This window comes from Harpegnathos saltator, unplaced genomic scaffold, assembly GCF_003227715.2.
Source record: "Harpegnathos saltator strain DR-91 unplaced genomic scaffold, Hsal_v8.6 scaffold789, whole genome shotgun sequence".
NCBI classification, from domain to species: domain Eukaryota; kingdom Metazoa; phylum Arthropoda; class Insecta; order Hymenoptera; family Formicidae; genus Harpegnathos; species Harpegnathos saltator.
The window spans coordinates 1,044,861-1,057,870 of NW_020230636.1; the positions used below are offsets into that span (position 1 = coordinate 1,044,861).

Genomic DNA, 13,010 nt, shown 5'->3' on the forward strand with positions numbered 1-13,010 from the left:
TCAACGAGCGAATGAACAATCTCGCGGAGAAACACTGCGCTTATCAAGCGTTATCACGAGACGCGACAACGCGAGAACATGCAAATAGGCAGACGAGGGTGTGCAGATCGCGATGCACTGACTGAAGTGTAAACAGGAACGCCATAAAACTAATCCAGGGATTTGTCTCGGATATAGTGCTTTGTTATCCTTAAATTAAATGAGTGTCGCGCCGTTGCCAGGGCTTTTTTGGCAGTCAATGTGGAAAGGCTTCCCGACGCGCGGTGGGAAGAGTGCCGGCGTTGAAAAGGGAACGAAGTGAGCGGAGAGAAAAAAGGAGGACAAGGAGAGAGAGAGAGAGAGAGAGGAAAGTAGAAAAGCTTCACTCGCACTCGTCGCCCCGTCCGTTCGTTATTGTCGGCGGGTAAGGATCGTGCCAGGGATTGGACGCGTAAAAAAGTTCCCTGCCACGGAAGGTTTCTCGCCTTCACGAAAAGCCCGAGGTTTTATAGACGGGGATAAATAATGTATCAGGATATTGGGGGATAATCGCGCGCTGGCGAGAAGAATCGAGGGCTCGGGCCAATCGGGGGTGGAGGTATCCACCACACCCCGATGTGTACATCGACTATAATCTCGAGTTTCGTTGAAGACGCGATGCTAGATAAATCAAGCGAAACGGCCGGGCCTCTATCTATCTATCCATCCATCTATCTATCTATCTATTTCTCTCTCTCTCTCTCTCTCTCTCTCTCTCTCTCTCCCCTCTCTCTCTCTCCTCCCCTCTCTCTCTCTCTCGCGTGTGTCTTTGTGCCAGAAAACTGACCCTACTTGGAGAACTTTATCTTAATTCCGGATAGTCTCAGCAAAGGAGTAGGCGGCGAAAATGTGTGAGGGGAGAAATTAAATCTCTCGATGCGACGATGCGATCGTTAGCGTTTCGACATAGGATATCGCGTTCTCGGTTTCATTGTGAAGCTGGTGATGAGGTCTCAGCGAGATGATGAGGCAATTGAACGAGCCACGTTAATGAGAAACAATGAAACCTAAATTGAGAGATATCTCAGAGGAAATCTGTAGATTCGTGGGATGTATTATTCGTGATAAAGTTACGTCGAAACACAATCCGATATCTTTTTCGCTGTGTGGCGGAATAAATGGGTCGTTAATAATTGGAAAGGTGTTTTCATTGGAATATCACCCTTGAGATCTTCGGTAACAACTCACGCTCTCGCGAGAGTCGCTGACGATCGCATTTACCATTTCGATTAATTTTCACGTATCTCAGTTGCGACGTAAAATTGTCGCAATGAAATGTCTAACAATATTCGCGAATATCTGACGTCAGATCCAATGAGAATGGTATAAGTTTGAGTATAAGTTTGAGCAATCTCATTATATCCACTGCGGTGAGTGGAGAGAAAATCGACTGTTACGGCAGATGGGAAAGGCATTGTTCGCGACACCGAATGTAAACTGGCACTGGTGAATTTAACGATCAGATGCATCCTTAGTCTCGGAAAATCGCCAAACTTATCTCGCGAACACACGGCCGCTTCTTTTTCTTCGTCTTCTTTTTCTCTCTTCCTTTCTTCCTTTTCTTCTTCTTCTTCTTCTTCTTGGGGCAGGTCGGGGAAATAAAACGAAAGTGTCGTGTACCTATCATGTACAGTTTATCGCGCATGACGCGTCGTTACTTCGCTCGTGCCACAGCGCGTTATGGCCCGTCATCAAATTAATGCCGAAATCCTGTAGCACGCAAATTGCCGAAAGTTGCCGAGCGACTAAAATTCCGGAATCGTGCTATCTCGTCGCGCCGCTCGACGACGCGCCGTTTCATTTTCAGCGGCAGATTTCGGTCACATTAAAGAAGCAACTGCGAACATTCGCTCGCTTATACGTTCATTTATCTCAATAAAGTATTCAACGGATGCGGGCAGAGTTTCATAAAAAAAGAAAAAAAACAAAGAAAAGAAAGATACGTTGCGTCCAACTGAGTTATAACGCGAGTTCGCGTGCAAATAAAGCATCATTAATGTACGTCGGGTTTCTGCTAAAAAAAAAAAAAAAAACAAAGACAAACACTCGATATATCTGAAAGCTGTCGATGCTCTTTTGGCGGCAAAGTCCGCGCTCGAGCATCAAGATAATTCCTACTCGAAACCCTCGCTCGCCCTGTATCAAAACTTCGCGATCTAATTTTACCTCGTTAGCTGTTTAAAAACAGCAGGCAAGCCGGATGATTAACACACTGGAGATACACGTACAGTCAGAGGCTGCACAGAAGTCTCGGGGTGAGACAGCGACACGTCAATTCGCGCGCGTTACACGAAATTTCGAAGGAGACACTCAGCTGCGACGTTCTTTCTTTACATTTACACGCGACCGTGTTCAATTTCGCCACAAATACGCGCGTCAAGGTATGGATATCGTAGCGAGAATTAGACATTTGCGCGCGTGCGCGTGTATGTGTAGATGTGCATGCGTGTACGTATGAGAAGACGCGCGTTACACAGCGGATAGCCTCGGGACGTATCACGTGGCGATTTCACCAGGCATTAACATCAACCCCTGCCCTCGCGGAGTAACTCGCGACGAACATTGTCTCGGAGTTTCGTAGCGCGCGCGCGAGACAGCGATCCAAATGAGTCACGTAGAGCCTTCTCCACGCACAGGACGCTTTCGAACATGAACGGACAGACGAATTATTCCCTTTCTCTCGCTCTCGCTCTACCTATCTCAGTGTTAGCGTGCGACGAACTTCATCACTGACCTTCCACACAGGATGGACGAGCGAGGAGCACCTGCACGACGACGTAAATCGCTGACACAATAATGCGGATCAGCGACATCCATCTAGAACTTGGCGTGACGCCACGACGGGGAAAGGACGATTCGCGCCGGAATCTCGGTGCGGACTGGCACACGAGAGGTTTACCCGGCTCGCTGGTGGCTGGAGTAAAAGAGAGGGTAAGAAAGAGCGGAAGGGAGGAAACGGAGAGAGTGAGAGAGAGAGAGAGAGAGAGAGAGGGAGAGAGAAAGAGAGAGAGAGAGAGAGAGAGAGCGAGAGAGAGACGGGGTGAACGAGCGAGATGGGAGGGGACGGGAGAGGGAGACGAGAGAGAGAGAGAGAGAGAGAGAGAGAGAGAGAGAGGGCGAGCGAGCGTGATCCTTTCTGGTCTACCGTGAGCTTTAGGGTTGGTTCGCATGCGCCCGTCGGGGTTCACGCGCCCTCCGCCATCACAAACCGTAAGACCCGCCTTCCTCGTATAGGAGACACGTTCTTAGGATAGCGATAGAAACACACGTAGACATCAGCAGTCCGTCGGTTCTATGGTGTCCCGACCACCACAAGGGACCGAGAGTCCCCTCAGAACGGATAGATGATTGAACATTCTGCTCTTTCTGGTCTCGCTGTTGTAAACGCGGACGTCACTGACCTGCGCTCACGAGAGCTTTCGCCGCTTCGAGGCGTTGATGTGCGCGCTGCGCTTTTCGCCAGTTTCGTCCGCGAGAATTTATCGCAACGTATAAAGCCTCCGCGCTCTCTCGCGCGGCGCTCCTCATCGATCCGATGCACCTGCTTAATTAGTACGTGGATGTATAGATATTATCATGCTAAGCACGTTATCGAGCGCAAGTTATCTCGGATGCAAAACTTGTCTTGTATTCAAACATCACAATGTACTGCCGGTTACGCTAAGAGGGCGCGCGCGCTCGCGCGCGCCCATCTCGCGGGCTAGACAAGTATTTCAGAAATAATTTTCCATGCATAATTTATGTCACGGAGCACGGCGAAATTTTGAGCGCGTCTGACGCGAATTGTAATTTTTTATCAGGAATATTATTATTGTACACGCGCTGAGGTCGTCAATATTCCCTAGGCCATCGCGCGATAATCCGAGCGAGAAGAAATATTTGGTTTTTCGTTTCATTCGAACGGAGTTGGTATTCGCCGTGCGCGCGCGCGCGCGCGTCGTATTTGCATGAATTAATGCAAAGTTAATAGTGTGTAATATATCGAGAGTCGGGGTGATCGCATTCGGCAAATTTGCGAAATGTATCTCTGTTTAATGCTAGCCGAACGTACATGCGCATTAATGCGGCCAAAGTATCGAAGTATCTCGCGTCGTGTGACGATGCACACACGTCACACGCAATTAACCTGTTATTTACCGTTATCGTTATTTATGCCGGGATTTCCGCCACTTTGAGTGAAATCTTTCTCATTCGCATGCGCGCGCGTATGAGATTTTCCGCCGTCGCCGTCGTCGTCGCGGCGCGGCGCGGCGCGGCGATCCGAGCCAAGTTTACCGTCGATCTCCGCCGCGCGTCTATATACGACTAAAAATCATGCGCGCGCAAACGTAACGTTGCTTTTTCAATCGAGCAGCGAATAAAAATAGGTTGAAATCGATCGTCGGCCCGACGGTGAAAAAGGATTATCCACTTTCCCGTGTCAGATGATAAGATTTCGTGACCCGTGATTCACCGCATCGCTACGGCTAAAGTAGTCGCGCCACGTGCGGCGACTGCTTCAACAGGCTCTGTCGATCAATCAGCAGATATCCTCGTTTATCGGGTCCTTTTAAACGAAGGTTACGACCTTAACGAGGTCGGACGCCCGCCGCCGAGTTAAAGTCTCTTCTCGAGATCGCGCATAATGCTGTGCCGCGCTTAACGAGCTCGGATGCATCGTTGCGCGACGTTCACTGTTCGACGAACAATAAGCGGCGCCGTTCTTGTCTTTCAGCGACGCGTCACGAAGATCCATCAAATCAAAAATGACGAAGCGACGAGCGATACACGAGACGTGCCAGAATTGATCTCAAGTCGCTGGCGAAAAATCGCTCGGGCGGCTCGGCCATCGCGAGGCAAGGGGGTGGAGAAGCCACCGTCGAAAAGGTTGCGAGTAGAGAGGAGTTTAAACGTTTCATGTCCTTCGGTGGCATGCGAACGAGCGGTGTAAGTCATAAACCAAGCCCGCAGCTCGCAGCCCGGTATTCGTAACAGGCATTACAGTACGTACATCGCGCTATTTCGAAGGATGACTCTAAGTGAGACTGTACCGAAACTTTGGTGGGTGCCCTCGTAAACCGGTAAGAGATGGCTTCAAGGTGACGGCAGGAAGCGAAACGTGTTTCTAACTCCCCTTTCTCCCCTCTTCCCCCCTCCCCGCCCTCCGACCCTCTTTTCGTCGCGCTTCCTTCCCTTTCCGTCTCTCTTTCTCTCTCTCTCTCTCTCTCTCTCTCTCTCTCTCTCTCTCTCTCTCTCTCTCTCTCTCTCTCTCTCTCTCGCTTTCTTCTTTCTACAAAATTCTCTTCCTTCCACTCGTTGGTAAGGTAAAGCCGACAACATTTCCACTACACTTGCCTCGTCGCACATATTCCGGCATCGTGTCGTTGTAGGTGCTTCTGTAGGTCTTTCAAGCCAAGTTTCACAATGGAGGCGCGCGAGTCTCCAAGTAGGTAGCTTGCAAGTGTTGTTGAGATTATATGTTCTAATTAAAGTCACGCTGTAATATTTTGCACTTTGCAAAAATTTGTAAATGTCTTTACGAAGCACGTGTCCCTATCGACGGTGTTATCGACGGCGCTCTCTCGAGCGCCAAGGGCTCAAGAGGTTCTCCCTTTGCTTTCTCTCATTCTTCTTTTCATTTAATGAGCGCGAAGAGTATGTGTGGAAAAGAATACTTCTTCGAGTATCGATTTGGCGACTCGAGGCAGTTGAAAATTGCGCTCTTGTAAGGAAATTCGTATTTAAATTTGCCTGAATTGCGAATGCTGGAAGCTGAAGTACCATTACAGCGCAGCCATAGCGGCCGGCGAGATAACGTTCCACGTAGGAGGAAAAAAGGTGCTTCTTAAGGAAACCGTTATCTTAAATACGATTATTCTGGGATACACGGTGTACTTAAATTTGGTATTCTGTTTCGTTGCGTCGGTGGTTACTATGGTCTCTCTCTAGCCTCGGTTCTTTATTCTTCAGGTAGGAAATAGAAACCGCATTTGTGAGTCTCAATGTTGGCGCGGACAATTTGCAACTTTGGGATATATTTTTCAGCCGAACGGCGGCTTTCACGAGATTTGAATCCTCTTTGACGACATTCTGCAATAATGAATTGACTGAGAGCGAGCGCGCGTTAATAACTTGTTTTGATGCCTTCCCAATCCACGTGTCGCAACAATCGCATTTCACGAGAGAAAGAGAGAGAGTGTTGGAAGCATTATCATTTCAGGACTTGGCATTTCCGCGATTCCGGCGCGACCATTAAATAAAATATCGATTCACTTCGATGCAACTTGAATGTAATTATCTTTTGAAACACAAAACACGGAATGTGTGTCTGTATGCGATGAAAAATCGCCTCATTGCGCGGTAATATGAAATATCGATAGAATTACACGTGTAATGCGCTTTCTGCCTCTCTGAAGATATAGAAGTGAAGTAATTCGTATCGTGTTAAACGTTACGAAGCAACCCGTCCTTCCGCACTGCGGCCGGCAATTAGTTTCATGAAGATATTTACCACTGCATTTTCTGAACAGAATCCCCGTTACTGAAACGAATGTGGCTATATTCGCGAAGGCTCGAACGAATAGCAGAAACGGGGCGCAGCTGCTTGTTTTATAACGCCCGAATTCGGCGTCGTGTGACCTAAAACGTATGAACACACTACGCGTCATGCCTTGCGTCTATTTTCGGTACAAATCGCCGTACTTAGAGTCACCAGAGTAATTTTCACTAATTTGTAAGGCTATTCTCGTGCGATTTGCACGCGTGTGGTGATGGCGGCGGTGGTGGTGGTGGTGGTGGTGGTGGTGGTGGTGTAGAACGGAAGTTAATTTTAGATGAACTTTATTAAGATAACGCGCGACTTCTGAATAATCTAATAACACAATAAGGATATTACGTCTTAATGTAATGATTCTACAACTGGATTAGTGTATTTCGGTCTACACTATCTATTGATCACTCGCTATTTCGGGGTTGTTCCACGTGCCCGCTAGATTAATATCACCGAGACGCGCGAAAGCAATAACGAGAAAACGATAATACGCATAAAGATATATCGAATCGTCCATTTATATCTGTCGCTGTCCCTTATCCGGTCATCAGAAAGCGATGTGAGAAAATATAAAAAGATATTACGCAAGAGACACGCAGGCATTGACCGGAAAAGCGATTAATACGACAAGCTCGGAGGTAGTAATACTTTTTTATTGGACCTGTGCGCGGGCGTATATCTATATATCGATGAAAATATCGATGATATATCGAATGTAATAGAAGTAAATCCAAAACTATCCGCAATCGAGACTTTGGCAAATCGTTTTTCAACAATATTTACCGACGATGTTTGCAAAATCGCGACCGGCCTCTAACTAAACCGCGCTATCTACCGCGTATAACTTCTGGACCCGCGGGCTGTCCGACGGCAAAGAAAAATGTTACGATCGTTTGTTTTTAGATCCGCATCCGCGATAAAATCAAATTGCACGGATGAGATCGGAGACGTCGCGCGGAGGTCGTCCGAGACGTCGATGTGGCACCGGAAAATGCCCATTCCCAGTGAAGGACTGGATGCTCATTTCCTGCCGTCGGCGGGCCGCAAACGCGAAACGAGTAATTCGATTTTCTGCGAAAGTGCCGGCGGAGGCGTCCAAAAGCTCCGGTTTGAGCGTTCTTTCTCTTTCTGCCTCTCTCTCTCTCTCTCTCTCTCGCCCTCTCTCGCCGCGCCTATCTCGGAGTTACGCTTGTCGAGTCGGAAAAAGAAGTCCGCCGGTACCGCTTTATCCGCTATGCTCTAAGCACGCGGGGGCTTTTAAGCGCTCAGACGCGAGAACGCGGCGCGAGGAAGCGAACACTAGAGCGAGCGAAGCGGCGAACTCGAGAACTCTCTCTTAATAGCGAGCTCGTTGTTTAATCTCTTTCTCTCCCTCCCTCCCTCCCTCCTTCCCTCCCTCCACCCCCCCCTCTCTCTCTCTTTCTCTCTCTCGCCGTCGCGCGCGCGCGCGCGCGCACACAGGCTTGCATATAACGAAATTCGCGCAAGTTCTACTTTTCCGCCGTCTTGTCAATATCATGGATGAATGGGATACTTAGCGATCATGAAGCGCGTCGTATGCATGTGACTCTGCCGTAATCCTTCAATTGTTCTAAGCGTACTTTTAGTACGCGCGCTTCGAATTATTTCGCATTTTATTCGTACTTCTCTTCCTCCACCTCCTCCTCCTCCACGCTCTTCCGCAGTTTTGTATGCCGTTTTGTCCGTTATTTTTTTTATTTCCTCTCAATCAATCATTTTTTCGCCATATAATCGCTGAACGTCAACTTGTCGATACGCAAATCAACCGAAATTTACTCATCCGTATCATATGATTGGCAAGCAATTAACATGGTGTATAAATAACAATAAACAACGGTGTTAGCGTGATACCTGGTTCTCGTTGGTTTTTTTTTTTTTTTATAAATTGGCCTTTTTCGCGCGTAAATTTATATTCCGCGCCGCGTATCATGCAGAAACGTACATGAAACGCAGCGCGTTTTATCTCCCGATCGGCCCGCTCTGTATTTGCTGGTCTACTCGCGCAATTGTCGCGCGTGCGAGGCGTGAATTGTGAAATCGCGGTTTTTTCGACGCAGCGTCCGCTCCGTCGGAAATCATACGATGACGTCCGCAACGAGGAAAGTACAGCGCGCCACGCCGCGACTCGACGAACGATGTACGTGGCTGCGCTTTGCGCCTCGCGCTCTTTAACGTGCAAGGGCGCGACGCGAAGAAGCACACGAGCGCAAATGAGAAAACTTAGGAACTTCGTTAATAACCAGACCGTTGTTTAGCAGCCCCTCGCACGCACCCTGCTCGCACGCTCGCCCGCCCGTCCGCCCGCCCGCCCGCCCGCCCGCGAGCCGCAAGCAGACCCCGACGCCACCCCGTGCGATCCTACCAGACCTTAACGGCCGTCACGAGCGCGTTACAGCGATAATATTATGCCGGTAATATAATGCGCGCCATGGGGGACTCCTGTTATATTCTGACAATATCGGCGCGCAGCGTCGTCCTGTTACAAGCGGCGCGATAGTTCCGAGTGTATCGTAAAATCTGCCTCGTAAGAGGATATCGATCATGAAGCTCGTGTATCGTGCCGACGATGACGGTAGTTCTCCCCCCTCCCCCCTTCTCATTCGCGAAATGACGAAATCAAGGGTGATGCGAGAAACGGTTAATTCGCACGCATACACCTCTGTATTACACAACGGAGAGAGAGGGAGAGAGAAAGAAAATCGAATTTGCATGCAACCATTGAAACATGTAATAACGTTCCATTTGTATCGTTCCTTGCTCCAATCGTTCTTTTCTCTTCTTACTCTTCTTACTCTTGTGCTTTTCTTCTCTTTTCCACATTCATGGGCAACGGGAAGAGTGCGTCTTCGTGCGCTTCGATGTTGGAATAATTAATCGATCAGTAATTTCGAAAGCGAGCGTGAGCGAAAGAGCAATCGTGCATAAAACAGAGAATCCGTGCGTTTCACTTGCGTGAAAAGTAATCGCTCCTCTGCCTGAGCTTGTCTCGAGATTATAAACTGCACGGCGTTAGGATCGTTCGACGTTTCGGGAGATCGATCGACGTTATTAGTAATTTTACGTTTCCAATTCACATTTATAAATTCGTGATATTTGTTGCATCCAACATTGCAATGCATTAATCAACTATTTAATATGCAAATTAATAAATTGTTTACGTTTCTCGCATAGATAATTATTCGTATAGATAACGAGGGGAGCATTTTGCGTTAATATTTGTGACGACATGCAAAACATATATCTCATTTATTGGAAACATCGCGGAAATTATGTATTTCGTACGCATTGCTTGAAAAATATCATCTCTTTATTGGAGAGATGACAGTTGCCGCGAGCGACTGTGATTTGTGGAATTACCACCTGTTGTCTTCATCGGTTTCATAGAAAGATACATTGCCTCGATGCAAGTGAGCCTGTGACAAATTAAGGTTTACGTATATAATACAACCAGAAAGCTTATCCTTTATGATATACAGAGCGTGTAGACTGAACTGCATTGATTTGTAGTAAGGGAAACCACCGAGCGAAGGGTGACGATATAAGATAAATTATAAAAGATTTGAGAGTCTCAATTTTGTGTGTGTGTGTGTATGTGTGTGTGTGTGTGTGTGTGTGTGCACGTATTTATACTGCCCAATATGCAGTAGAACAACACGTATCATATATTCCCAGTGAATCCTCCGATATCTTAGACAAGTGTGAATCGACATTGAGACGGGCGATGACGAAGCTTCGATGACGTCAAAGACTAAACATTCTTCTTACGATCATTCGCATCGTGTTTACGACTAATCCGGTCATCTGCTCTGCAAAGATAGACAACACAATTAACGGATAATTTACATCGATCAAATCTATCGTTGCCGCGAAACGACGCCCGGAATGCTCCGCGTTAAAGTATCACATTGGTCAAACTCGCGCGAAGTCGATTTACATGTTCGCATGTATGAATAACCGATTACGCGAATATTGCGGCGCATCAGCTTAAATATATGACTAGGGTAATAAACACGCCTCTGCATTCTTCCGGTTACGGGCGCGTGTATTGTTTAATTGGCGCAAATTCGCGCTGGCGAATATTCGGATTTCGATGACACCCACTTAACCAGATTTGTATGCGGTCGCATAATAAATTATTCCCGATCAAGCACGCGCGCGTGCAATGTGCCGAACGTATATTTATTTATACACAACAGCCGCGCGTACTATCGCCGTCGTATATCTAATAATTGGACTCCGACTGGAAGAGAGAGAGAGAGAGAGAGAGAGAGAGAGAGAGAGAGAGAGAGAGAGAGAGAGAGCAGCTCTCTTCTCCCCCGGGTCAATCGGACCCGAGAAGCGTGACAGTGTATGGCGGCATTGAGCCCTTCAATTAATTCTCACCGGGTGGTAACCGGCTCCTACAACGTGTGCGTGCATCTTTGATAAACGAGTCGCATAAGGACGACTAATTAGGCGAACACAGCGTGAGGTTGCTCTCGCGTGTACACCCTATACATTCGGTCCAGCTAACGTGTATGTCAAGGGGGGAGAGAGAGAGAGAGAGAGAGAGATAGAAAGAGAGAGATAGAAAGAGAGAGAGAGAGAGAGGGAGAGAGAGGGAGATAGACAGAAAGCGGCGTGTACAAGCGACCGTAAGTGTGAGAGAGCGTGCCGGTGCACTAAGCCGCGTTGTACGTCCAGTTGTTTTAGAGGTCGAAGGGACTAGGAGACGGAAAGCGTTGGGACGTCATTGTCTAACCACAGCCCGAACCACCGTACCATTATTCAGGCACAAGGCTTTGACGTTTGTCCGAAGCACGAGATAAATTGGCTTGCGCTATAAGCATTGAATAAACAGCACGCGAGCACCTCCCTAAAACACAGATGTCTCTGTAGTTGAAAAGGACGCTAGCATTTGTCGATACATGGCCGCGCTCAAGGGGGAGGAAAACGAACGACCGCTCCGTGAGTCGCGTTTCGTGTTCCGCATGCTCGCTCGTCGTGTTTTATAGTTAGGCACGGCTTGAATTTCTCAGACGATGACATTTCATCGTCGCCTATATATATATATATATATATATGCCTCCGCCTCGATTTGCGCCCACGCACTTTTTACCCGCGTGTCCGATCCGCGCTGGGATCTCTCGCCGAGGGATCGCTACAGGTATCGATATCGATGACGACGTCATTATTTTTAATGAGGCGCATTAATAACGTTACATCACGTCTAGAGTCGGGTGAAAATCTCTCGGATGAAATTAACAGTAAATTTCATTATTTCCCTCTCGCACCTCCCCTAGTCGTGCGCTTGATAAACGGCGCATCGGGTCGAGAGGGTCTCCGCTGAAAGACGCAAATGAAATTGCTAATTACATATTTGTCAAAAGAATAACTCTTCCGTTGTTTCTCTCGACGGCATAACTGGATCGTCCAGCTCGTGTCCAGCTTGAAAGTAACAATTACGACGTACACATGCGAAACATTTCCTCGCGCGGTGCTCCCTGACGCGGTGAACCGGGTTTCGCGAGCCGCGGCGCTGCGACTTTGTCACGGAGAATTGCGGTGCCGCAATATTTTTAAATACGTATTTCTCAGAAAACAGATTATTTCTCTCGCGCATATATTTCACGTGCGTCAAATGCATTTCCGCCTCGACCGCGAAACGTTAGTAATTTTAATACACACTGAGTTACACGCAACACGCGCGCGCGCGCGCGCGCGCGCGCACGGCATGGCGAAATTGCGCGCCTGAGAGCCGTTGTTTTTCCTCGCGCGCCCCGTAATGCGATATGGCGGAAAATTGCATACGTTTTAAAGTTCACTCGACAAACTGCAACACCAGGCGGACCCACGCGGTCGCGCACGCTGCCATCACATATTCATAAACGCTCTACTAACACGGCCGCGGCGGTACCTGCGGTCACTTGCTTGTACGCAATTGCGGCGACTCCGTCATCGTACGCGAATATACATTATCGTGCTTCTCGCACCGGATGTCCGTATTGCGTTTCTTGCCCGCGTTCACGTTCACGCCTGGAACGGGAAGGGCTACGCGAGGGCTACGGCAGCCGCGCGGGTGGCGCGAAGGGCTACGCGCGGGTCAGCAAGGTCCGTCGTTTACGGCTTAGATTTTTCGGGGTTAATGCAAATCACTCGCCAGGGCCAATTACGTTAAACGCAAACTATCTGCGCGGCAGCCGGGGCATTTGTACGATAAGCCCCCGCGAAAGTTCCTAAGGTTATTTCAACGAGGGCACGAATCCCTTCCTGAAAAAAGCTTGAGATTACCGTGATTTCCCGGGACGAGGGTGAACGCCTCGGAATGTGAAGAGCGGCTGGGGTGTGGCCGGGTTCATTTTCCTCTTATTCAGTTCGCCGTCGTCAGTGGCGCAGAGATCCCGAACATGAAAGGGTCGTACCTCCGCGTGAAACAACCCGAAACAATGCTACTCGAAACAAC

The 13,010-nt window shown here is 48.4% G+C and overlaps 1 protein-coding gene across 9 annotated transcripts in view; it reads right to left on the minus strand.

Annotated features, from left to right (window-relative positions):
- LOC105181704 (neurotrimin) overlaps positions 1–13,010 on the minus strand; it is a 182,910-nt gene that overhangs the window by 77,339 nt on the left and 92,561 nt on the right. For 7 of the 9 annotated variants that reach the window (XM_011138663.3, XM_011138661.3, XM_019840697.2 and 4 more), the window contains exon 1: positions 2,753–2,926. The exons of the other annotated variants lie outside the window; for them this stretch is intronic. In XM_011138663.3, the coding sequence (XP_011136965.1) occupies positions 2,753–2,831 (79 nt within the window). In that variant the 5' untranslated portion in view covers positions 2,832–2,926. Of the gene's footprint in view, positions 1–2,752; positions 2,927–13,010 lie in introns of those variants that run through there. 9 annotated transcript variants of the gene reach the window in all.